Source organism: Tasmannia lanceolata, unplaced genomic scaffold, assembly GCF_043159265.1.
Source record: "Tasmannia lanceolata isolate RefF3 unplaced genomic scaffold, GAP_Taslan_0.1 ptg000015l, whole genome shotgun sequence".
NCBI classification, from domain to species: Eukaryota; Viridiplantae; Streptophyta; class Magnoliopsida; order Canellales; family Winteraceae; genus Tasmannia; species Tasmannia lanceolata.
In genome coordinates, this window is record NW_027518692.1 from 11,663,690 (window position 1) to 11,691,538 (window position 27,849).

At 39.2% G+C, this 27,849-nt stretch overlaps 2 protein-coding genes across 3 annotated transcripts; both read right to left on the bottom strand.

The window, feature by feature from the left end:
- Positions 1–549: 549 nt before the first annotated feature.
- LOC143891718 (uncharacterized) lies at positions 550–2,281 on the bottom strand. The gene is made up of 2 exons (XM_077396255.1): positions 2,041–2,281; positions 550–725 (listed from the first exon to the last, which is right to left on the bottom strand). The coding sequence occupies exons 1-2, from the start codon at positions 2,279–2,281 to the stop codon at positions 550–552; spliced, it is 417 nt and encodes a 138-aa protein (XP_077252370.1).
- On the bottom strand, positions 585–24,770 carry DNMT2 (DNA methyltransferase-2). 2 transcript variants are annotated; one of them, XM_077354916.1, is made up of 11 exons: positions 24,560–24,770; positions 24,327–24,437; positions 12,988–13,081; positions 12,777–12,895; positions 12,539–12,661; positions 11,749–12,190; positions 11,361–11,455; positions 11,061–11,138; positions 10,913–10,977; positions 10,632–10,748; positions 585–722 (listed from the first exon to the last, which is right to left on the bottom strand). In XM_077354916.1, exons 1-10 carry the CDS (start codon positions 24,641–24,643, stop codon positions 10,670–10,672), a joined length of 1,290 nt encoding a protein of 429 aa, XP_077211031.1. In that variant the 5' UTR covers positions 24,644–24,770; the 3' UTR covers positions 585–722; positions 10,632–10,669. The 2 variants fall into 2 exon arrangements, with proteins under 2 accessions (XP_077211031.1, XP_077211032.1); XM_077354917.1 differs by having other exon boundaries at positions 588–725.
- Positions 24,771–27,849: the final 3,079 nt, after the last annotated feature.

Consider the following 27,849-nt stretch of genomic DNA (forward strand, 5'->3'; position numbering starts at 1 on the left):
AAGAGTGCCATGCATGGAAGACGCAAACTTAGACCTAGAAACTTACTGGCCTCCATCCCAAACAGACCTCTCAAAATCAGCAACAATAAAGCAACGGTTCCAAAAGGCAGAACAAAGGATAAAATGGCATTTATAATCTCAACTCTCACTGATCAAAGAAGGAGCAGAACACGAATAAGTGGAAGAACAAAAACAAGAGTTGAGCTAATATCTGATTAGAGAAGATCCAAAGTGACAAAGTACTAATAGTTACACTAGGTAATGAAAACTTCTATTGAAAAGATTAACCTCATTTACACCGATGATGCCTATCAAAACTAACAAACTGACTAAAAACAACCTTGATTATAGAAAAGTAAAGGAAATTTGAGATGGGCAGCTGCTGTATTCTGAATCTGTCATTGATCATGAAAACAATAGCACTTACAAGGAATACTTGATTGCTGGGTTACCTGAGTTTCTTCTGAGGAAATTACCCTCATTGGAATCAAATATACTGAAGGAAACCAGCTTTCTTCTCGTCTCTAAACAAGAACACCAACACTCCATTCAAGTTACGTTTTCCAAAGATCTTTTACCCGGAACAAGATCCTCAGTCTGCTTTGGTAGATCCAATTCTTCAGGTTCTGTGTCCATTGGGAAGCTGGTTTTATTACTATAACCATCGATCATCATCCCCTCAGCTCTGACAGCAATTGAATCACCCTTATTCAAAATATCTACTGCTGTGTAAGAAAGAAAAAGAGCACACGAAATTTAAACAATGGGAAAAAATATCGGAGTAAGTTTTTTCTATCTGCTATCTAACTGGATATGAGGTGGCCACAGCCAGGCATAGTCATGGATTCAAATCTTAGAATAACATGCACCCCATTGATATTCCAAATTTTTTGTTTGTATGCAGAGAATGGTAAAGCTAAAAAGGAATTATACGGGTTACGTTTTCTCTTATATGAGCTAGAATAACCAAATCATTTTCCAATCCTTTCCAAGTTAGCAAAGACATACACACAAAGTATAGGAACAACAACAAATTGTGTAACAGATAAAAATATTTAAGACCGGAATATCGTATCGCTTAAATTTCTTACTCTTAGAAAAGTGTCAACAAACTCATTAAAACAAGAAATAGAGAAGATATAAACCATTTTCCCTCTCATACGCGAGCAATTGCAAACCATTTCCATCTCTTATTTTCTTTCCAAGACAAAAGTGAAAAAATAAATAATATATATAACAACATAAAAAAGCAAAGAATTGGGTTCTATAGATCTTGATCCAAAGAAACTACCAGAAACCATATCCCATTTCCCCTTAGACAAACAAAGAGAACAATTTTCCCTTCCAAGTGTGCTGAAGCATAGAAAAAAGCATCATATGTTGTCTTCAGTCTTCACCATAAGAAAAGGAAGGAAATAAATAAGAAAGAAAAAATAAAACATATAATAGTGCTATATCCAAGAAACTACCAGAAACCATATTCCCTTTCTCCTTTCTCAGACAAAGAAAGAGAACAATTTGCCCTTGCAAGTGCTGAAGTAAAGAAAAAAGTATCATCTGTTGTCTTCACTCAGACTCAAATACACCATAGGAAAAAAAAAGGAAGAACATATTATAGTGTTACCCTTTGAATTTCTTCCCACCAAACTGCCAAATTAAAAAAAAAAAGAAACAAAAAACAGAAAGATAATAAAATCACAGAAGCAAATAATAAATGATAGAAAGAAAAAGAGATATTATGACGTTTCCCTTTCTTTATCATAATTCATAAGAAACAGCCCAAAATCATCTGTTTCTTTCCATTTCTTGCGTAAAAAACAAAGACAATTTTCCCTCTCAAAACCAGAGGTCAATTAAAAAAGAGACAATAAGACAAGAAAAGATAAACACATATTCTCCATAAAGAATTGCCCAATTCAATTTAAATAAAAAAAGAGAAAACAAACACTAAAAATAAAACAAGTTAGGGAACAAAGAATTGGATTGATATAGATATTGATCAATCAATCAAAAGAAGAAATGGGTAATGTTATTAAATACCAGGATGGGAGAAAACCCAGAGAATGAGAGCACAGAGAATGAGAACAAGGGGTATAAAGTGAACGGCAGTCTCAGATGATTTGAGTCTCAACATCTCCTTCTTGGCAACATCAGATTGGGGATTGTATGTGGGAAGCTGATCCATCTCTGTTGTCTTTAATCCCGGAGACCCTTTCAACGGTGGCGATATATTCACCGAGAATTCATCGGATGCTCGAGATGTGCTGCCTGATCGATGCATCTTCAATACCCTCAAAACAACAAAACAAGAACCGATCCAAGAAGAAATATGAGAGAGAGAGAGAGAGAGAGTGGATTTGCAGGGGAGAAAATGAAAATCTTGCTTTTTCTCCCTGGAAGTTTTGCTCTTTCAAGAAGGGACTACTACTTTTGGAATATGAGCTTTTGTCTGGGATCGGACGGCTGACCTCTCTGTAAGGTTGAATCCTGAGACTTCGTATTTGAATGAGAGCTGGGGCCCACAACCGATGGTAACAGATTTTTTTCAAATGGAGAAAGTTTGAAGAACTGAAAAATAGGGACAATGTCTCACTTTTCATAATGGGAAATGTTATCAGCACTACTGTATTTTGATGAGGGCACTCCACACTTTATTAAAAGTACGGTATGGCCCGCACCATAGGATGATCCAAACCGTCCATTAGATGGCCCACAGCCTAAATAGGTCGTGCCCCAAAAATCATCTCCATAGGTTGATCCTAACCCTCTGAACTGAATGTTAGAGGGTTGATCCGAACCCTCTATAGATCGGAGGGTTAGGATCAACCTATGGAAATAATTTTTGGGGCACAACCCATCTAATGGACGGTTTGGATCATTTATGGTGCGGGCCATACCGTACTTTTAATAAAGTGAGGAGTGTCCTCAAAATACAGTAGTGCTGATAACATTCTAGTCTTTGACAAGCATGTTGAAAAGGATAGGAACTGACCCGGTAATCAGTGATTCTAACCCTTTGATCCAGTAATCCTTAGGCAAGAGATGTCCGTTTAGGATGGGACCAAAAGCATGATATTGTACAAGATCAATGGTCTTGATCTCACGTACATGTCCCTCAATGCTCCACATTTTATTAAGAAAAACGCATAGACCTTAGATTTTGAGTCCGAAACTGATTAGTGGACTCAGAATTGCATTTACTTTTGAGTCCATTAGTGTCATTTTACTTTCTACTTCCACTTAACGTGCATCCAAATGGACTTGCTGGGAATTACGATGGTCAATGAGATAAGTTAATGAGAATTAAAATAGAGGGAGTCTACTTAATATGAATCCAAATGGATCCATTGGGAATTGCAATAGTCAATGAGAATTAAAATAGAGGGAGTGACTTGTATATATATATATGTCCTTTATTCTACTTAAAGAAAACTAATCAGAACAAGCAATCACTAGCTATGAGTAAAGCCCTGTTCGTTTCTCGTTTCAGATTGTGACAACCGATGGTGAGGGCCCCAACCGATTATTAATTTTTGGCTCATAATCGGTTTGGCACCATCGGTTGTCACAATCTGAATCTGAAACGAAAAAGGCCTAAATAAATCTACTTGTGACAACTTTACAAGGACTTGTATTTATGTCCTTTATTCTACTTAAAAGGAAAATAATCAGTACAAGCAATCACTGGCTATGACTTAAAAGACCTACTTGTTACAACTAGACAGTGGAAGCTTTGATGAGACTCCCTTTGCCAGCATTAAAAATCAAGAGCTGTCTTTGGTTATTTCCTTCCTTGAACAGTGCCACCAAAGTCCGGGATCATAAAAAAATCCCACGAAATTTAACATGGGATGTTGGGAAAAGTTAATATTTTCTCAAGATTCCTAACTACTTTCGGTACTCCAATATTCTGTTTCAGAAATTATAGTTTCTCCTTTGAATTCACCTTGCCTGGTAATATGTTATGATTTTTGCATTAGAAAATGAGCTGTCCGTGGAGTCACACAGATTAAAAAGCATGGTAAAATTAAAATGCCTTATGCAATGGACCCTAGCAAATCCCAAATTCAAGTAGGTAGAGAAGAATTCTACAATCCGTACAACGATCCAGTGCACAAGTCCCGTATTTATATACGTTTTATTTAAGGAAATGATTTCAGCGCTCCAATGTTTTGATAAACATGCGCTCACTTGTTTGTCGTGTAGTATTTAAAGGGCTTTAAGAGCTTTTTGAGAACCGTAATATCCTCTGACATCCCTTTAAATACTACACGACAAACAAGTGAAGCGCATGTTTATCAAAACACTGGAGCGCATAAATCATTTCCCTTTATTTATCAGTTGTGTTTTGGTGATTCTCCATTCTTTCTTCTTCTTCTTCTTCTTCTTCTTCATGTGCTTCTGACTTGAACATGCCTATAGATTTGGTTTCACAAGATTGAAGGTCTTTATTGCTAGATCATTTTTATACCTAAAATTTCAACCAAAAAACTCAGCATGTAATTTTCTGATGGATGTTCAACTCTGAATTTGTGATTTATTTATCGAGTAATAGTAATTTCACTGCTTACAGTGTTACGTACGTTTATCTGAGGTAGATGATTCTGTCACTACTTAGGGAGTTCTGAACTCACCTGAATACAGGGTTGTCACCCATTTGAAGTCTTTTAGTCTTGGGACAAACTTTTCTCTTTTTAAAATATTATAGGGATCTTAAATTTCGAGTGGATATGTAATTCCAGCTAATATACTTCTTAGATCTATACATCGGATCACAATATCAGGTGCTAAATTGTACATCCATTTATTTTAACAATTCAAGACCTTGATTTTCTAAAATTTATGGATGCTAATAAAGAATAAGCCTACAATTGACACTCTTAAAACAAATATTATGATGCTTTTACATAAAAAACAAAGCTCAAGAGTTTTTGTGTAGATCTTGATTAAAATTTCAAGCAATATATTTAGATTTGAAATCACCTAAGAAACAAATTACTGTAGAAAAAAATGCAGCAACTTACCTCTAGTTGAAAACAGATTGGAGCCTGGTTTATTACAACCATGACTGATCTATCCAAAATAATATCGCACAAAACAATTGTCATGAATTTCATATGGAGTATATATTCTTAAGAGGAGCCACATGAACTGAAATTTGCAACCTGTGCAGAATTTCCTCTCATTCGTTCGTTCTTATTAAAAAACTGATAAAAACTGCCTTCTAAAAACTCCAGTGTATATATATATATATATATAATAAACCCACTTATTGCCAGTTTAATAGAGTCGTAATAGAACTATAACTAAATACTGATGTTCACTCTATTATTCATGTGAACAGTAACTGATGAACCCCACTTAAATAAAACATAAAACTTAAAACATAGCAGTATTGATGGCCTATATAAAACATAAACAATGATTGTCCCACAATTTAAACGTAACAAATAAACAATGCCGGCCCCCACAACTTAAACGTAACAGTCCCTACTAAATTTTTTTAAAAAAATCGAAACTAATCCCTTAAACTTGCGACAAACTGGATGGGACCCCAACTACAGCTGAATTGAAGAAGTTCATGCCAGTCATGTGCAAAAAAAAAAAAAAAATGCACCTTTCTTTTGCATCATGTTGTGGCTCCAGTCATGGGTCACAAACAGTTCTAATTCTCTATTTTCTTACGTAGGTATTGATGATTATAAGATGCTCTAACTACTTACTGCACATGCTGCTCCAGTTTGTCTACCTCAATTTGAGGTCGTACTACATCAATATCAGTGATCAAAATAATTAAACAATAAATTTCCAGCTAGAGGACCTTAATTCATTCTAGTCTTTTAACAAGTTTGTAGTATTTCTCAGCCCTTGCAGCAAGGATCATAACCCTTGGTTCCAAATGCTGATTTAGATGGCAGCAATAAAGGAAAATAAAACCACTCATTTTCTCATCAGTTGCCCCTTTGGGCATACAGAATTTGTGAAAAGAAGAACCGAAGGCTTCCCAAAGAAATCTCTCATCTATCAAGTCAGCGTGAAAACAAAGTTTAATTTTGAAGACATAAGACCAATATCTGAAGGAGTAAGTTGAAGATTAGTATCGGTTGTACCACTGATTCAAGATGGCATATGAATTCTAGTAGAGAAAAAGAAAACAGTTTTATAGACCATGATGACCAATGAAATGCCTTCACCGAAGCAATATATTCTTTATCGTGGTGTCTTGATGGCAACAAGCATGACATTGAAACATTATGGATCTAGTTGGACTCCAAGGTCACGGTGAAATGTTCCTGTGCCCATGCAAAGCACCAGATAGTAAGCCAATAAGTGGCATATTTGCCCATTAGGATTTATTTTCATGTTATTTAGTTGCTAGGATTCTTATTTACATGTTATTTAGTTTCTAGGATTTTATTTTCCATGTTACTTAGATTTAGGGCTTTTATTACTTTCCATGGAATTTTATTTCAGTTGCCTATAAATAGGCCTCATGTATTAGAGATTTTAAGTTTCGATGAATAAAGATTGATTGGCTTCTCCCCTCTATAGGTTTCTTCTTCTCCTCTAATTCTTTCTCTTTTCTTCTTCCCATATTCTTCTTTTATTCTTCTCCTTCTATTCTCTTCTTCTCATCTTTCTTCTATTTCTCTTCCCGGTCCTACATCAAATTTGGCATCAGAGCTAAAGATCCGAGTCTCCGAGTATCGAATCTTGAAGCACCCTGAAATTCCCAAATCTGCAAAAGATCCGAGTCTCCCAAAATTTGCTACCCGAAACCTTCACCCACAGCCACTAAAACTTCATCCATCCATCACCAAAAACCATACCCTGCAACCTATAGAAACCCCATTCAAAACAGCCCACTACCTAGCTTCATCCATCTCAATCAGTGCACTTATAACACCATCTCCTTCTCATCTAACCTGGTCCGAACACCATCCGACAGCCACCCCCTTGCAGCACCAAAAGTGCAGATTTTGCACTTGCTTTTCTCAGACCCTAAACCGTTTCTCCCTAACCCTAACCCTAAGCCTCTTCCCAACCCATGATTTTGTAGCCCCAACCAAGACCAATCCTGCAGAGTCTTCCATCTACACCTTTGTCGCACCGCGCCCATGCCCTGCCGCCACTTCCATCCTCGCCTCCTCCTTCTCCAGCCCTTGATTTCGTGGGGTAATAGGAAACCGTATTGAATGAGGCAAGTTGGGCAACCTGCCATGACAAGGAAGGAAACCTAGAGAGTTTCTTTTTATGTTAATAGCAGGTGTTTCTCTTCATGTTTAGCAAGTGATAAGTTGTAACGCCCCGACCATCCATGTAGATATTGTCTGGTTCTAGGCCGCAGCCCTCCCTAGTTTTATTTTCCGCAGAAAACGCGTCTACACAGGGGAATGGGGGTCTACACATATAGCCCAAAAACTTTCTCTCTCCGCTTCCGATGTGGGACTATTACAATCCACCCCCCTTAAAGGGCCCAGCGTCCTCGTTGGCACACCGTACTAGAGGAGATACGGCTCTGAGGGCGTTACAGATATGGTATCAGCCGTACCTCCTCTAGTACGATGTGCCAACGAGGACACTGGGCCCTTTAAGGGGCGTGGATTGTAATAGTCCCACATCGGAAGCGGAGAGAGAAAGTTCATGGGTTATATGTGCAGACCCCCTTCCCTGTGTAGACGCGTTTTCCGCGGGAAAAAGAAAACCGGGGAGGGTTGAGGCCTAGAACCGGACAATAACTACATGGATGGTCGGGGCGTTACATAAGTGATAAGGTAAGGAGCATTTGCGTTGCCTTTTTAGGCTGTACGTGTCATGCAAGCAGAAGCAAGGGTTATTTACGTTACTTCTAATTCTAATAGTTACACGGCAACAGGTAATCAAGGTTATTAGTTGACTGGTAACCTACAACTGCAGGTAACAAAACCCATTACTCAGCTTTAATTATACTCATTAAAACCTGTAGTAACAGGTAAAATAGACAGACCTTTAAGTGATCATGTGACCAATGGAACAACCGTACAGTGAGTGCAACAAAAAAAGTATATATTATATATAAAGAGAAGATTACCTTCTGAGTTACTTAATATGTAACTAAGAACAGAGAAAAGGAAAGGAAAAAAAGAGAAAAAAAAAATAAGAAATTGCCTTTCTCTTTCTCTCTCCAGCCTCTCTCCATCATTTTCTCTCCTCATTCGAACCACTTCTGCTCAAAATATGGTTTCGTCATCAACACAAAAGTTGTTCGTGACAACTTTTGGAGTCCATCCAACCCATTATTAGAAGCCAACAGTTAGCGAAACCACTACTTCGAGCAACTTTTAGCATCTGTCGATTTTGGTATGAACCCTAATCCGAGCAATCCAAGAGTCCGGTCTGAGATCCGCAAAAAGCATTGTCTTCCATTCGACATGACAAACAGATCAAACGGTTGATTTCAGTTTTCAACACCGATCCTAATGGCTCCATCAGTTGTTCCATATTTTGATGGGTACGACGATCTATATTTGCTAGGTTTCACTCCCGATAGCTATTATGAGGATGCGTGTCTAGAATGGATCAAGGCTCTTGATGCATACCATAAGTGCTATGGTTATGATCATCACATAACCATTCGTCGAGTCAAGGATACAGTATACGGCGAAGCCAGGTCGAAATGGAGATTCTTCGTGCTAAGCGCAAGTACTTATGCAAGCCACCATTCAGTCTATGGGAAGAAGTTCGTTATGAGTTTATGAGTATTTATGCATATCAGTATCAACAGAGGTTAAAACGTGAACCAGCAGTATATAACCAAAGATTGATGCGTGAAGAAGCCGCTCGACGAGAAGAAGTCGCTCGACTTGCACAAGAAGCTGAAGTTCAGGCAATATTGGAAAGCATAGTGCGTGACTTGGATGAGAGGAAATTGACAAATCAATCAGCAGAGAAGGACTTTGCTAACACTACTGAGGAGCCGCCTGATGACATTGTGGATGAGACCATTATAGTTGTTGAGCCCTTGCTTATGTCGGATACAAAGTCCATGATGGCAGATACAGAATCAGAGATGGAAGATATAGAGCCAAAGAGTCCATTGATTGATGATTCATTGCCAGAGCATGCAGAGCACGAGCAGTTCATTGAGGATGTTGATTCCATATCAGTACATGAGCACAGTGACATGATTGATTCTATGGTAGATGTTCCGCTCGAGATGATTGTGGAGGTTGAAACAGAGGATTTCAGTACACATGATGATCATCAGGAGGGTTGTCAGCCTGACATCACTGAGCCATTCAGTACTCATGATGATCATCAAGAAGGTTGTCAACCTGACATCACTAAGCCAGATACGGTTCTAGCAGTTGGCTTTGTTCCTGATTTCATTGAGCCAGATTTGATACTAGCAGATGTTGACCTTATTGAGGCTAGTCATGGATTGGAACTGAACATAGCTGTCATGCCGATCCTACAGATCCAGGAGTACGTTGTTATCTTCCGAGCCAGTTTACTTCTCCGACGCAATTTGTGTTCTTATAATTCTACGTGGGCAATTTCTTCCTTATTGCTCCGCCGTCATATCAGGGTACTCTCACAATTGTCGCGAGCATTAGACATCACGAGTTCTTCTAACGGATTATGACTCCTACTGCTTGATTGGGTCGTGTACATATTTGATCCAGGAGGACTAGAACTCGAGGTCGAGTTCTTTTCAAGCGGGGGAGGATGATGCAGATAGTAGACCAATAAGTGGCATATTTGCCCATTAGGATTTATTTCCATGTTATTTAGTTTCTAGGATATTTACATGTTATTTAGTTTTTAGGATTTTATTTTCCATGTTATTTAGATTTAGGGCTTTTATTTACTTTCCATGGAATTTTATTTCAGTTGGCCTCATGTATTAGAGATTTTAAGTTTTGATGAATAAAGATTGATTGGCTTCTCCCCTCTACAGGTTTCTTCTCCTCTTTCTCCTCTAATTCTTCCTCTTCCCTTCTTCCCCTCTTCTTCTTCTATTCTTCTCCTTCTATTCTCCTCTTCTCAGATTGTTCTCCTCTTCTCCTCTTTCTTCTATTTCTCTTCCTTTTCTTCTATTTCTCTTCCCGGTCCTACATCAACCACGTTCCAACATAAGCTAACTTCAAGATAAACCTCCCAATGGAAAGCCGCATATGTCTTCTTTGATGGCAACCAAGTGCTAGATGTTATAACCACTCTAGATATTAATTCCTGCAGCTTTACTTTATCAAGACTCCCAAGTGAGAGCCCAAACAAGTGTAAATGAGATCATTATGTTTGCAAGGAAAAGCCATGTTGTGCTTTTGTTATTGGTGATCCACAAGTTTTGGACCACCTTTCTCATGTAGAACTTTCTTCCTTTAATTAATCCATTTGTTACGTAACCAAAAGAAAAAGATGTTTTACAATATTCAGACACGAAAAAATAACAAAATAAAAAAAAGAAAAAAAGAAAAAACAATGAGATTATGTAGACAAAGCACTAAAATGAGCAACATAACATGGGTAAGAACTGGATTTAAGCTTTGCGCCTTGGCGATTAGGACACAAGGATTACAGAATTGAAGGCAAAACTTCAATTTCTTTCTACACTTAAAAAGAACATGAAGGAAGAGCTTGGCTCTTACCTGAGTGATTATGTATCTTGTTGCAGGTATGGTGGTGGTCATGAGGGTTCGCTGAATAGATACCCAAGCAAGGCAGATACTACCGCCACACTTAAGCTGTTTCCCAGCAAAGCATACCTATGGGGGAAAAACATTATATTTATTGAAGTCATAGTATTCAACATCATGTAGCAAAGATCCTAAAAGCAAAGAGGAATAAGCACCCATATGCATAAGCGTTGAATTTCCACCAGGATTTTCATCTAAACTATCACTATCGTGATAAAGCCATCAAAACTCACCGCTGTCTAAGGTTTATGTGCTCTGGGAAGTGAAAATCCTCTGGGAAAGAATGTAAATTAGCAACCTGAATATCATATAAGACCACCCATATCATTAAAAATAAATTAAATGCAGCATCATGGCATACACATAGAAGTATATACATACCTCTCGAGGGGTGAAATATCTGAGATTGAGCTCCTTCAACGAAGAAATTTTAGTCTTCTCTGGCAGTGACTCATTTCTCTAGAGTAAATCATTCACAAGGAAAAAACAATCAGTTATCCAAAAGGTAGATAACACAAGCAGGAAATAATGTAAATTAAAAAGTATGAAACAGCACTAAAACAACTGAGCATGAAACATCAACTCTAAAGGAAAAATATTTCTTTAAAATGGAATCAGGAAATCAAATTACTTGCATCCATATGAAAAAAAACCATTTGTATGTAAGAATAAGAGACCTACTTGAACAGTTGCCAAAAGCGAGCCAGTTCCCTTCACGTACCGATGATAGCTTTTGGTAAAACAACAGCAACGCTTAGAATCAGGGTACACAATATCTGAGTCACTTTAAGGGTTTCATTCCTTTAAGCAAATAAACAAATATAAGTACAGGGAAATGATATTGAGATACTTAGAATTAGGCAAGGCGCCAGCACGGCAGTTTGCTTGTCGTATGCGTCAAAAAAAAAACTAAGATAAGAAAATGACATGGTAACTAAAGGCCCAATTTTACGTGTGATAATACAAGTTCCACATATACATACATATAGATTGATAGATATTGAGGGATGGATGGATGGCCCTGCTCCAGACTATAAAAAACAATTTCATAAGAAAGAAATAAGGATACCCATGGCGCTTCCCCACCTCTCGATCAAGCTCAATGGAACAGTATATTGGTTTACGGAACCATCACAAAAACCATTCACTTTAGCATTTTTCTCTACATTTATTACAATATCATCAACTGAGACTGATTCCATTCTTTCATCTGGTGCAGAAAAACCTTCAAAGGAAATCTGGTCATCTATGGTTCCATAACCAACAGTAGAAACATTTGGTTTACAGGAGAAATCTGATTCAGCATTCTCCACCCAATTTTCAAAAGAAATCCTGGTTTCAAGATAGTTCTTTATTGGTTCACAAGATTGTTGCAAAATCTCCAACCTTTCATTTGGGTGAAGATGTTCATCCATCAACGCCCCACTTGCCTTCAGAAGGATGGGGCTGGGTATCTGAATTAGCTGGTTATTGAAGCACGGGTTTCGGAACGTTGTAGGTTTCCTTTTCGCCTGTGATGTAAATATCTATAAATAAGACTGATGAACAATAAAAATGAATGTAGCAGCTGACATTTACAAAACCCAGCAACCAACAAGGCAATAGGTTCCAAATAATTGTAAAAGTCTCACTTGATTAAAAAACGACAGATCAAAACACAAATAGTATAAAAAATTCACACAAGTCATAATAATCTTAAATTTCAAAAAGCTTACTGTGCCATTATGCTACAGACAAAACATAGGAATTCAACCTCGTCAGAGAATTTATTGAGTAACTTTTTAAAACACTTACAAAACTGGTAGTAGTAAACCAGAAAATAGTAAATGCAAAACAGAAACAGAAAGAAGATACTTTACCAAGCAAAAGTATCGAGGTCTAGAATATGGTATACCGAACTGTAAAGGACTCAAGATATATTCCTGTGAAACAAAACCAGTTCTGGCAAAAATCTCCATCATCTGCTTGTGTGTATTAGATGTCTGCAACAAAAAAAGAAAATAAAAGAAAAACAGTACCCTTAGAAATTTGTCCAGAACTACATTCAATGTTGAGGAAAATTGATGGTGACCTCTAATATCGGATCCACAAACAGACCTCGAACCCAACAACATTCTCTACAAATAACATGAGTGGAGGCTGCATTGTGTGTTGGATCAGTTCAAGTATCTTGAGAAAAGAGGATGCCCGAGCATCATCAGAATCCTTTTGGAGACCTAAGAACAAGTTTTTAACCAACAACATTAGAATACAGCTACAGAACAAGATTTAAAAACTTGTGGGATCATAACCTGAAATAAGAATCAACCTTGCCGTGTATATGGTTGGCATGGAGGAGACAATAACCATGCATGCGCCCCGTATTTATCTAGTTCGCTGGCGGTGAGGTTCTGAATGTTACCCTACACCAACCATAATTGTAATATTTACTAATTAATATTCAGTTTAATTTAATAAATACATGATTCAGTATATTTAGTGTAATTTAATAAATACATAATTCAGTTAGGATTTAACTGTAGAATCATCATCATATTAATCACTAATTAATATTCGCTATGATATACAGGATCATAAAGCTCAAATAGTAGGTTATTGGGCGGAAAGCAAGTAATTTGAATTGCAAATTACGAATTGGTAGAGATTATACAGTTAAACTCGGTTGATTTCATACAAATTCAGTCAAATAATTTTTTTTTAGAAGGAAAATTCAGTCAAATATGACATATCATTCATCATCACAGCACAATTCGCATTAGACGCATTCTTACCTGCATCTGAAAATATCAAAAATTCCAAACCTTTATCATGATAGTTGTTAGGAGATGAGGATGAGAGGAGGAGGAGAAGAGTGAGGGAGAAGGTGAGGATTCTCCACTAAGGAGTCCTCCCATGTCGATGATGTATTTATAGGCCCAAAGTAGGGCAACCTTGTACAAAGACTATAACACCCTCCACACATACACATAATACCTAAACTACCCTTACATACTCTCCAAAACTCCCCCCTCAAACCAGAGTGTATATACTATAGAACTCTAGCTTGGTACAAAAAAAACTACAATACCCATACAAACAACTATAAAACCCATTCAACAAAAAAGGATAATCATCACATACACACAGCCGGCTTGGTACAACACGGATAAACATCTCATACACACTCATACAACAAAAAAGGATAATCATCCCATACACACAGCCAGCTTGGTACAACACGGATAATCATCTCATACACACAGCTAGCTTGGTACACCACTCCCCCTCAAGCTGGTGTGGTGAATACATAGTGAAATACATAAATAAAAAGAAGGGACAACGGCCACAACGAGTACAACGGTGAGATCAACGGCCACCAAAACAACGAGCTCCCCCTGAATCAGCACTACATCTGAGAGATCACCACAGAGCTTCCCCCTAAATCAGAGCATGGCTATCAAATCTGCACACTAATAATGATCGCATAGAGGGGCCTCGGCAAAGAAATAGCAACGAAGCACGAACAAAATACGCACACCAAAGGCACGCACAATGAACAACGACAAAGCACCACGAGTAGACATTTGCGGAAAAGAACATCGCCAATAGAAGAACTCCAACCAACAAACAGGGCAATAAAAAATCAGCCCATCACAACAACGATCAGCAACTAGCGCTCAACAAAGGGGTGCACGACAACCAACCAACGACGGCCAAATAGCACGTCACCTAGACAACAACAAGGCTGAAAGCAACATCAACGACCGGGCATTTAGCCACCAACAACAACAAGGATGAAAGCAATGCTAACGATCGGGCATATAGAGCCACCAACAACGACAAGACTGAATGCAAAGCAAATGACCGGGCATATAGCCACCAACAACAACAAGGCAGAATGCAACGCAAACAACCGAGCATATAGCCACCAACAACTTGGATTGCAACACAAACCACTACAACGACAACGAATGCGTAAAACTACGAAAGGCAATTACATACGTGTAGAAGCACCAACAAGGTGGATTGCAATGTAAACCACTACAACAAGGCGTAAAACTATGCCAAGCAACTACACTCACCATGTAGAAGCATCAACAGCATTAAGCGGAAGGAAGCAACCAAGAACCAACCACTATCAACCAACCAACAATCCAACCAAACAACAACCCGTAGGGTGCATTTGGATTGCCGGAATCGGTAATCGATAATGGGATCTGTTACCGATTTATGTGATTTCGCAATTTGGTTCTGGTTGCCAAGTGTAATGGGAAACAATACTTAATACCGAGCGGAAAAAGTAAGGGAATAATTAGCGCTTTTTGATACTCGCCGAGGAGGGTGGTATTCTGATTCCCAGAATGAAAGAGATAAAATCGACATCAACTCTCTCTCTTTTAACCCAAACGGTGGCCTCTCTCTGAAACCCAAATCGGTGGCCTCTCTCTGAAACCCAAATCGGTGGTCTCTCTCTGTGAAACCCAAATTGGTGCTCTCTCTCTCTCTCTCTCTCTCTCTCTCTCTCTCTCTCTCTCTCTCTCTCTCTCTCTAGCTTGTTGTCCCTCACCCGCTACCCTCATCTCCCACTCACCACCCCTCCTCCATTAATGTGGAACCCTGAAAAATGGGTTTCATCAGTGGAACCCTAAAAAGGGGTGTCTTCGGCTGGACCCCTCTCTCTGGTTCTCTCTCTCTCTCTCTCTCTCTCTGAACAGACTTAGAGCAGAAAACCATGGAAATTTTTTTATCCATATACTGGAAGAAATCATTCCTTGAAATCATCTGAGAAGAGGGGTTGAGTCTGGTGAGAGAAAATTCATTTCCCTGTATATATGGAGAAGTTAGAGCATTCGGAGATGGGATTGGGGTCCTCTGCTCACGTGCTCCAACAGGCCTTCGTGGGATGTGGGGCCATGGACAGAGGGTTCTCTGTACTCAAGCTTGAAGACGAGCAAAGGAGTAAGATATCAAAGATTGTATGCCTTGCTCATTCGTCATCTTATTTAGGAGCATTGGTTTTGTTGCTGCTATTCTCATCTTTCTTGAGAGAGAGAGAGAGAGATAGAGAGAGATCCGGCATTGGTTTCATCAATCCAGTGGTGGGTTTTGTTGATTAGTTGATAATTTTCATGATTAGTTGTTGCAAATTGAAATGGAGTCTTGTTTGGAGGAAAACTTCTTCTTGTTCTTTTTGGACATGGATGGTCATCTAATAGACAAATGGTCAATGGAGTAAAATTTCTCTGCGTTTCATTTTTCACATGCTGCTATTTAGATTGGAAGTTCCATAAAAGCCAAGAGAAATGCCCAGTGGCTTGCTTACAAAGGTGTTTGTGAAGCATTTGGTTGTCTCTCTAATTCCCAGAGATGAAGGTGCATGTGTTTATCTCTCCTGGGATACCCTAATTTTTTAGAATGCCTAAGATAAAGAATAATAGAAGACATGTCTGTTTGTCTTATTATCAAAAAACAAGTTTTATTGACTGAAATATTTATTGAAAATGGAATTCCATTCTGACGTTGGCATGTAGAGTACCAAATGCTAGAATTGGGATCATGATTGATTCCCTAGATAAATTCCAGTGCTTACACAAACGCTAGAATTGGAGTTGTTATCCGTTTACGGAGGGAATTGGAATTGGATTGGAATGTGATACCAATACCGATTCCCGGTTCCGGCAATCCAAACGCACCCATAGGGCACACAAACCACCAACCTAGCGTGAAAAAGCCACCAACTGACCAACAAAGAAGGGTGAGCAAAAGGAATTGCACTAAGAACCACCACCAACAAGTAGAAGGAGCAACTAACCAAGAACACGGAGAATGGTGAAAGAATATTAATTGGCACCAACAAACACCAAGCGGAAGGAAACAACTAACAACACGAAGAACCGATAATTAACAATGTGAAGAAGCAACTAACAATGCGAAGAAGAAACTAACCAACCAACCAATGAACCAAGGAGGGAAACCTCACAACACTCCAACAAAGAGGATGATACTACACTAACCCGAAGAGGATGACAAAACATAATAGGAAGAACAACCACCAACAAAGGAGCATCAACAAGGAACTCCATGTGGAACAACCACCCACAAGACAACACCAAGACAACAGCAAGACAATAATATAACACTCCGTCCATGGAACCTACATCAACACTCCCACCTCAAGTTGAGGCCGACGGCCTTCAACTTGCAACGAAAAGAACCACTTCAAGAACAACACCTCTCTCAGACATTTCACCAAACACTTGGTGTGCACCTTTGAGATCAAGATAAAGGCCATGAAATACAACGAATATAGGGAAGGAAAACAAATAGTAGGATGGAGTGGATGGGGGGAGGTTTCCAAAAGAGAAAGAAAGGGATGATTTAAACCATAAAGGAGTGGGTTAGGAAACTAGAAAGAACACAATAATGGATTAAGATTTAGAAAAGAGACGGATTTAGGCAAAGGAACAATAAAGAAGAAAAAGAACGGATTTAGGAGAAGAAGGAACATAATTTATGGAGAAAGAACCAAAAAGAACAAGAAAAGAAAGAGTTGGATGGAGAAAAGAGGGAAAAGAATGTACAAGAAATGATCTTTTTGAATTTTCTTATTTTTGTGTGTTTTGGAAGAGGGATGGATCTACAAGTGGTGTTTACAAGAAAAGATTTGGGGTTTAGGGACCTAAAAGAAAGGGTTTAGAATTTGGATGGATGGATGGATGGATTTGGGGTTTTGGATGGAGATTTAGGGTTGGAGGGATGCCAAAAGGGATTTGGGAAGAAGATTTCTTCCTAAATGGGAATTCAAAAGAGAAAGAAGGAAAGGTTTAGGTTTTGGGATTAGAGAATGGGGATTGTGGGTTGAGATTTGTATTTGGGAATGGATTTGGGTTTATGAAAATGTTAAGAGGGGGATTGGATTTACAATAATAGTAGAGGAGGGTTTACGACAAAGACGTATGGGCGAGGGAGGTTTTACGACAACCCAAAAATAGGTTTGAGAGGTTTATGGTGGGGTGAAAACGTAATGCTAGAGGGAGATAACCGGGAGAGATAGTCATGCGGAAGGATAGAAAGAGGATAGATGCGCGTGGAGTGGGAGGGTCTTTTACGGCATGGGTTAGGGCAGGGGCTGCGCGCGCGCGAGAGAGAGAGAGAGAGAGAGAGAGAGAGAGAGAGAGAGAGAGAGAGAGAGAGAGAGAGAGAGGACTCTTCTTTTCTTTCCTCCTTAGGGTCTTAGCTCTGATAGCATGTTAGGAGATGAGAATGAGAGGACAAGGAGAAGAGTGAGAAAGAATGTGAGGATTCTCCACTAAGGAGTCCTCCCATGTAAATGATGTATATATGGGCCCAAAGTAGGGCAACCTTGTAAAAAGACTACAATACCCTCCACACATACACATAATACCTAAACTACCCTTACATACTCTTCAATAATATGAAACCTATATCATCTTATAACACCATTGTATATGTTACTTAATTCAACAAAGCAGCCATGATATATTAAGGAAAAGAAAAATGAATCCCTTCTTGTAGAAAAAAAGGACTAGAAAGTTAACAGTTTGTAGTCTTGAAGCATCTCCGCAAAAGTACATTCCAGATGTAGGCTAGGAGAAGGGAAATAGAAGAATGAGGAAAGAAGAGAAGACGTATAGAGAGAAAGAGAAGAAAGAGGAGAGATGAGAGAAGGAGAAGAATCGAAGAAGAAGAATAATAGGGAAAGAAGGGGCAAGAGTGGGGCGAAGAAGAAGAGGTAGAGAGGAAGAAGGGACGAAAGGGAAGAGAAGGATGAAAGAAATAAGAGGGGAGAAAAATGAGAAAAATTTGTAATTCAATCTTATTCCTGTAGACACCTCATTTTGTCAAGATCGTACTAATGATAGGTAGCCGCGAGGATGACTCCTATGATAACTCCCGAAGCTTTTCTGGTCCTTTCCTGGTTTTCAAAAGAAGAGATTACTGAAAAACAAGTGATCCATTTTACCATACTCTCTTCAAAGCCATCCACCAGAATCTTCAAGTCAAGCTCCGAGTTTGCCAAACCAAGATCCTGGACATACAAACCAAAAGCCCATCAGAACACGGCACTCGCCTTCTATGGCAACCAAAAACCAAAAAACCCAACCTAAACTCAGAAAAACTCCACCAAAAACCACCTTTTGGGAACCAAGAACCAGTTTTGGGAACCAAAAATCGATTTCTTCTTCTTTTTTGTAAAAAAAATACACTCCCTGGAACCAAAATACACCAATTTTGGTTCCCAAGAACCGATTTCTAGGAACCAAAATACACTTCCTGCGATTTTGGAAATCGCAGGTTACGACTTTCTAGCTGACCTGACACAAAAAATCGCAGCCTACGATTTCCAAATAGTAGGCTTCGATTTTGGGTGTTTTGCCAATAGATACAGACCCTCGGGTCATTGGTAAAGGATCCGAAAATTAGAGCATTTTGATTTCTTTTAAAAAACAGAGAGAGAGAGACAAGAGAAGGATCCAAGGAGCTTCGGAACACCGGCACTCTGCCGAAAAACTGAGGAGATAGAGCGGCGTCCACTTTCGCATCGGGGAGACAAGAGAATTTCCCGACCCATAGGTATATTTACTGCTTTCTTTATCGCTTTCTGCATTTCAATTACAATTCAGTAGTGCGTAGCTATAGGGTTTTGGGATCCGTTGGACCCAAACCCTGTAGCCTAAAGCCCCTCCTTTTTCACAGTTAAGGTTCTTTTATTTTCTATTTGTAAAATTTTTCAAACGGGGCACTGCCCCACCCCTCGGTTGGGGCGCGTTGCCCCCGGCACCCCAGTGAGCTAACCGTGTAGCTCGACCCACGCGTGCGTCGCGCACATTAGTCATAGCCATGGTTTCAAATTTCGGTTTCATAATACGTTTCGGTCCTCATCGAAACCGAAATTTCAACTGAAATTTTGAAATTTGATGAAATCGTTAAATAGAATATTTTATCTTATCCGAAATTTCGGAAAAATATTATATAAGTTAAAAAATCGAGATTTTTGGTTGATTTTCCTTAAATTTCGGCTGAAATTCGGAAAAAACGAAATTTCAAAATTTCGTCCGAAATAAAGTAACTTTTCGGGTATTTACGATTCTGATTTCGTGGTTGACCAAAATCCGGTCAAAATTTAAAACTAAGGTCGTAGCTAGGTTGTGGGTAGCTATAAGATTTGAGGATCCTCTGCTCTCAAGTGGGATAGCTAAAAGCCCCTCCTCTTTGCAGTTGGGGTTCTTTTCTCTCTTCTTTTCTCCCTACTCTATCTCGGGCCCCACCATAGGTTGTGAGAGATACAGAAGAGAGCTTTACGCTCCTTAAGGTGAGAGAAAAGAGAGAATCGAACTCATTCCTTTTATTTACTCGCTTTCCGTCATTTACATTCCTCTTTATTTTGAGGGTAGCTATAAGATTTACGGATCCTGTAGCCCCAGGTCATATAGAGGAAGCCCACTCCCTTGCAATTAGGAATAAACCCTTTCCTCATTTCTCACTTTCTTTCCTTTTCTGTTAAATCCCAACCCAAGAATAAGCTAAATCGTAACAAGAGTTTAAAACCAATTTTTGCTAAGTTTTCTCATATCCGCCAAGTCGAGTCAAGAGACCGGATTAACCTGGGCATGAGGGGTGCCTAATACCTTCCCCTCATGTAACCATATCCCTTACTCAGATTTCTGTCGAGACCATGCTTACAGAGTTAATTATGGATCCTAGGCCCTAACTTAGGTGGAGACTCTCGTCATTGTACTTTTGGTGAATTTCAAATTTTATCCCAAGTTCACCAGAAATGCAAATATGTTCAAAATCAACTAATGAGGGTCAGAGCGAACACCCCAATAAAGACAAAAGGGAAAGAAAACACACTCCCGGGACACAGAATTCCCATGTGGGCGTGGTATGAGAGGGGGCCCGTCGCGGCCCGCTCCCCCGGATCACGAATCCAAAATTCCAAAAGGGCCCCACAGGTTCCTACGATCCCCATCATTCTCTCCTTCTTGAAAAGAACCCGTCCTCGAGTTCCCTACTAGCCTCATCATAGTACTAGTCTGTTTGGATCAAATATGTAAATGATCTACTCAAGTACTACGAGTCGTAAGCTGTCGAAGCCACTTATGCTATAAAATGTCCATGACATCTGAGAAAGTAGCCGGAAACGCTGGCGAAGCAATAGCGAAGAAATCACCCATGTAAAATCATCAGAACTGAAACCTCTTCTGAGAAATAAACTAGTTGGGAAGATAGCAACATACTCTTTAGCGTGATCGATACTCCTGAGCAGCTCCAGAAGAACTTTCTTTGCAGTGACAAAGATAAAAGTTCAAGTATCATCTGGTTAGCTGGGAGGCAGTTTGCAAGCCTACGTATGACGGGTCTTGGCATCAGGAGCTCGAGGTAGTGGATAGTTCCCTCTTAGGCAAGAGGCTTCGATGGCTTGGGGAAGAGTCGTTCGTGGTTAGAAGGAAAGATTTTGGAGCCTTCGAGATTAAATTTCTATATTAATGAAATTGTGGACGGTTGTAAAGACATTGATGTATCCTTTTCGTCTATCCCTAGACCAGCCATCAAGCTGATTTTCTTGCTAAACCAGGTATTCACCGAGCCTCGTTGTATGAGGAGCAACCTCTGCTCCCTTTGTAATTTCACTTTCTTTTAACATTGTGAAACAACCAATTACTCCAAAAGCTTAAGCTGTTGGAGAAGGCATTATTTAATCTTTTATACTTTAACACTCCCCTCATGTGTGACCCCTCCTTTTAGGGTTGGCCTACATGTGGCCCCTCTTTTCTAGCTTCAACGAGTGGTACTCTTTTGAAGAGTTCAAGTTCCAAGGTATCACCACTTGGGAAGATATCATTAGATCTATGGAGAGCTTCCAAGAGGGTATCCATCTTAGAGTGGGCTCTAGATCGCACAAACGCATATAGCAAGACTTATGGTGTGGTGATCGTCTGTTGATGGCAGACTTCCCTGCTCTGTACAGAGTTGTTGTTGTTGACAGATGCCTAAGTGAAAATGGTAAGTGTTGGTGAATCTTTTGGCCGGCAAGAGGGGAAAGTGGTTTGACAACTTTAGTTCAAGAGGAACTTTTTTTACGAGGAGCTTGATATAGTGGATGAGTCAAGACGGATGGATTTGGTCTTCATTAGAAGACAAGGTGAGGACAAACAGATATGGACAGGGAGCCACGGTGGGAGGTTCATTGTTAGATCATTTTTTTCGTCAGTTGGTTCCACCCATTTCCTCATTTCCATCCAGCAGGGTTTGGAGATGTGTGTGTGCCTTCTGCTGGAGAACTTGTCTGGACAAGATTCTTATAATTGACTAATTGTGCAATTTTAGGAGGGAAACTAACAATAGTTGTTGAATGTTTGGTAGATCAGAGGAGATGGTGGACCATCATTTTATCTAATGTAACTTCCTCGGTGGGATCTCCTCCTTCATTTTTTTGGCTCATTTAGTGTGGTTTGGGTCTTCCCAAATCATAGAGCAGATCTTGTGGCGACCTGGGTATTTGCATTGTGGCCAACTAGGGGTAGACTATTGTGGAGTCCTCTCTCAATAGTCTTGTAGCTGAAATGGACTGTCAGAGGGTGCAGAATATCCAGTAGCATACTTTTCTCTCACGTGGTGCAATGAGTCGCCATTCTCCCAGAGTTTAGAGGCTACTCATAGTCTTCCATCTGATTCTTATGGGAGGCGATCCATTTGAGTGAGGTCGAAGCTGATTTCACTGCCTCGTTGGCCTCATCCCACACTTGAGTTCATTAAGCTAAAATTTGAAGGTTCCAGGTTACAAAACCAGGACTTTTCTGATATTGGTTCCCTTCTCCGTAGTCATGAGTGTCGTCAGATGCGCTTATTTTGGTTTGATTGGTGAGACGAATGCCATTGAGGCAGAAGTCCTTGCCCTTTTGAGAGGGATTAATTTTGGGGAACCCTCCCTCCTTGGGACCATAATGGTGGAAGGGGTTTCGCACAATGTCATTCGTTGGGCGAGGGATGGGAAGGGGATCCCATGGAAATTTTCAAACACGATGATGGAGATCTTGGCTACGGTGGAGGGGCATGCGACCTATTTTTTGCTAGTCCTCCACTCAGCTGACAGTGAGGAAGATCATTATGGAAAGGTTAGATTTTGAGGTGTTTGCTCATCTTCCCCCTCGAGGGGTTGTTGTCTCTTTTGCTTTTGTTGGGTAAAGCCCTTGACCAGCTCAGTTAAGGCTTTTATTTCCCCTATTAATAAAGCTTCGCCATTCTTAAAAATAAAAATAAAAAGATGGCAACCACTTCCATTCTTAGGTCCACACGTAATACAAAGTACTTGAGCAGTAATGCTTCGACTTTCAACTTGGTTACCCTTTTTTTGGAATAGCAATGAATAATATTAATGACGAGAAAAAAAACACGGGGGCAACCCCGACGATCGAGCTGATCAATACAATACAAAGGAAAACAACAAAAGATCAAATATAAACTAGCAATAAAAGACTCCTCCAGGGGGAGAAAGTCGAAAGTTTTGCCCTGGAAACTCCTTCCCAGGCAAGCTTATTGGCCTCACTATTTGCCAACCTTCTAACATGGCGGAAAGAAATGGAGGATCCCTCCAACCTATCCACCAAGATCGCGTCCATCCAATGAACCAACCGCCAAGGAACTGGCGAACTCCCCTTCAACCACCTAATAACGTTTAGGGAGCCTCCCTCCACCACTACCTACGCGGGTCAAGAAACATTGGAGCTATCATCCTCAAGCCTTGATACACCGCTCTAACTTGCGCCTCATTGGAGTCCGAGATCCCAATTGGACCTGAAAAATGCCTAATCCATAAGTGAAAGCAGCGGCTCAATGAGCAACAGATGTCACTCCGATCCAGATGTTTTTCCACAAGAAAAGCCCCCTAAACGTAAGGCGCCTGACTATTATTAGTAAGGCGCTCGCGCTAGCGTTTTTCAGCTCTAGTGAGACTTCTTAGAACGAACACAGATAAGATCAATATTAAGTGACTTTAGGGATAAGGAATCCATGTATGAACCCGGGGAGTTAACATTTAGGGGCCGTTTGGATACGCGGATTTTAGAATCCAGGTTTTTAGTTTGAAAACAGTGTAAAAGAGGGTTCATGATCAAGCAGTTGTATGCTGTCCTGACAGCATTTCTTGGATTTTAAGTGAGAAATTCAGGTTTTAAAAATCTCTCCTGCATTCTGAGATTTCTAAAACCTGGAAATATGGGAGGATCTGCTACTCTCTTGCTGACGGAAAGAAGGGCGAGAAGTCAAACACGAGTCAAAAACGGCAGCTAGTTCGCTTCTTCTCTTGTATTTAGCTACAATTTTGAAGAAATCCCAGATTCTAAAATCCGTGTATCCAAACGGCCCCTTAATAGAAAAGTGAATCATCATAAATCTTTAGCTAGGTTCACAAAGTTCTAAAGCAATTTTCTACTCATTCCCCATATAAACTCATCAGACTTTCAGTTCCCCATTGTAGATGTTTGTCCTTTTCAGTGTGTTTCTCATCAAGAGTAAGAACAATAATATGAATTATTTTAGATCTACTAGTGTGTTTTTTTTTTTAACAACTCAAAGCAACAAATTTTTCATTTGAATTTGAGAGGTAAGGAGGAGAAATCAAACTTGTTCTAGTACAAATAAAACCTGAAAAGGGCGATGGCCGAAATTGTGCTCATAGACGTCGTTCGCGGTGTTGTTTATATCAAAAGCTTCCAAAACCGTTGCACGAATTCCAGCTCGCAAGATTGAATATCTCTGCAATAAATAAGACCGACATACAAACACTTCATGGGCTATTTTAAACCAAGAAAAAAAAAACTGAGAGAGAGAGAGAGAGAGAGATTTAAAGGGTTAGGGTTTTTGATTTGTTACGTTACCATGCCTCCAATGCCACTGTAGAATTCGAGAATTTTCCACGGCTCACTCTCACCTCCTATGGGTAAATCCTTCTTCTTCTCCATCGCTAGCACGCACACAGTAGCGGGGAAAAATAAAAGGAAAAATTGAAATTTTTCTGGCGCCTTAGAGGTGTGTGAGTTGTGCAAGGCTTCACTACGATGCGTAATTTATTATTTTGTAAGGAAAGTGATATATTCTCTCCCTTTTATTCCATGGTCTGCCCTCTCTAGTGTATTTATCATTTAATTATGAGTTTTAGGGTTGGACATGGGTCGGATCTAACCCGAAGAACCGAACCGAACCGGCTTATATGGTTATGTTCAGTTCGTGTCTAGACTTTGATTGTTCGGTTCCAGGTCCAGTTTTTGGGAACCGACATTAGTCGGTTCGGTTCTGAGTTTGGAGTCCTGGAACCGAGAACTGAACCGAACCGGTTCACATGTCTTAAATTTTAAATACTTGTCTCAAACAGCAAATATAAAAGGGCAGTGATATTCCCTGCCCGTTGGATAAAATCACCCCACTTCATTCTTAATGTAATATCTTTTTTTTATTCAATGGATAAAATCACCGCCCTTCATTCTTCAAGTTACTTACATTAAGGCCTCAAGGGGAAAAAAATCGAAACCCTAGATCTGCTAAATAATAGAGAAAACCCATTTTTCTAATAGAAGAAAACTCTATATCTCTCTTTCTCTCTCTTTGTTCATCTCCCTTCCCATCTCTCTGACTGTCAAAACCCTAGATCTGTTGCTAATAGAGAAAACCCACTTTTCTAATAGAAAACCCAAGATCTCTCTTCGTCTCTCTTTGTTCATCTCCCTTCCCATCTCTCTACCTTGAACTCGTTAAGAACAAGAAGAACAAGAACACCAAGGTATGGCTTTTCTCTCTTTCTTTTATGCTTTTTTCTCACGAAAACGTGAAGGGAGCTGATTACTTGGGCCTTGTTTGTTTTGGATTTTGAGAATCGACTGTGAGTCCAACCGATGGTGAGCCTTGTTCTGCTATTCATTTAAGATTATTACAACCGTTTGTGAGCCCTGTTCATTTAATATTATTACAACCGATTTTGTGAGGCCCTGTTCATCTTTATTGTTCTAAATAACAGGGGTTTAGGAATATCTTTATTATTGTTCTCAACTTTGTTCCTAAAGTAACAACCTCTAAATATAATTGAGATGGGAATACATGAACTTTAGATGGACAAACTCAACCCCATTCTCAGCTTGATGCTACTTCCATTGAAATTGTAGTCACTAAACCATAAATAAATGAATGAAAAAAAAAATGGGTAAACCCTGAACCGAACTGATATTGTTCGGTTCCAGTTCCCAAATTTTGGAACCGACAGGGATCGGTTCGGTTCTGGGTTTGGGACAGAACCAAACCAACCCAATCCATGTCCACCCCTATTGAGTTTATGATGACTACCTTTTTTTATTTTTCTTGGTAGGTAATGAGGGGTTAAGCAGACCTCAAGGTGGCAATTGGGTCGTGCCGACACGGCACCAAAGAAGTAAGCCCACACGGGCCATGGGCTAGGCACGGCACGGCATGGCCCGCGGCCAACTCGTGCCGTGCCTTGGTGTGCTGGCCCGTTTCGGCCCAATTTGTGTATTTTTTTTTTGCAACAAAAGCTTTCACGGAACTCCGCGAGGATCCACGGAGTTCCGTGAATTATTATTTTTCCAACAGAAGCTTTCACGGAACTCCATGGATCCTCACGGAGTTTCATGAAAGCTTCTCTTGGGAAAAAATTGTCATTTTTTGCTTGGTCCCCTTATTAGTCCTATTCTCGATTTCCCTAGCATTACTTTTTTTTGTAAGGCTTCTATTGGATACCTCCCTAGCATTACTCCCTTGCATTCGGATATCACTTAACTTTACAATAGTAATTTAAAAACAAAGATCGATTGTGTCTGGAATATTTATCCAGGAACTCGGGCGGCACCTTAAAATTTTATTAATATAAAAAATTACTAGAGGAGGACATAGAACCTCATCTCTAACCCACCAACATATAAGAAAAAAATAAACTACAAATACAGTGTGAAATACAAATTAGAAATTACAACTTAAATATTCGAAGTTTTCATATTTCTTCAGGTGACTCGATTGAGTCATCTTCTCTTCTGTCTTGTGCTCTATCATCTGCATCAAACCAGTCCATGTGGCACATGCATACCTCTAATGTTTTTGTGACATTTTTCTTCGTCTGTCATCTAAGATCATATTACTTGCACTAAAAGCAGACTCTGATGCTGTTGTGGACACCGGGGGGGTTAGTAGATCACGTGCCATGGCAGATAGTACTGGATAACTTTTTTTTATGTTATTTCCATCATGTCAAAACATCAAAACTCTCCCATTCATCAGGATTAAGGTAGCTTTAATAATCATTTCCCAAATATAATGATAGCTCATCAGAAGATGTACTATCACTATGTTTTGGTCTTTTTTGATTTCTTAGTGACCAAAGTGGGTTATTTCTAGGTTGGTAGTTTTGTGAAGAACTCGGTCTTCTATGTCCATGTTCTGTCTCATACAATGCATACATAGAATGTAATCATTTTGTAATCTCATCTATATTATGCCCAGATCCAATACTCGAGTTTTCATTGCATGCATTTAAAAGGACCTTTAAACCTTGTAACTTAAACCTAAAGTCCATTATTGTAATTAAACAATATAGAAGACGAATTTCTTGAAAAAAAAATTAAAATTTTTCCTTCATTCTATGAACTATACTTTCATATCCCAATCTCGATCTATTACTTTGAAAACAAACAGTAATTTTATATATTTGACCCAAAATTAATTGTGAAGTTGGATAATAAACACCGGAAAGAAGATTAATTGCATTTAAAAATACTTCTAATAAATTTGAAATAATTTCACAATTGTTCCAATGTTCTAGAGATAGATTATAATTGGAAGGTGGAGGCATATGTTCTTGGCAAAATGTTGTAATTATAGTTTTGAACTCAAATGATGTTTTTAGCATTTTATAAGTTGAATTCCATCTAGTTTTAATATCTAAGGAGATTTTTTTGTAGTTTTTTTTTTTTAATTTACAAAAACTTTAAATTATTGTCTTTTATGCCCTGAAGACTGAATAAACTGAATATAATATTTAATAGTCTCTATTTGTGGTGCAATTTCTGATAAATGATCTTGTACAGTTAAATTTAAAATATGGCATGCACATCTAATATGAAATAGTTCTTCATTTAAAATTGGTTTCAATTGGGATTTTAATAACCCT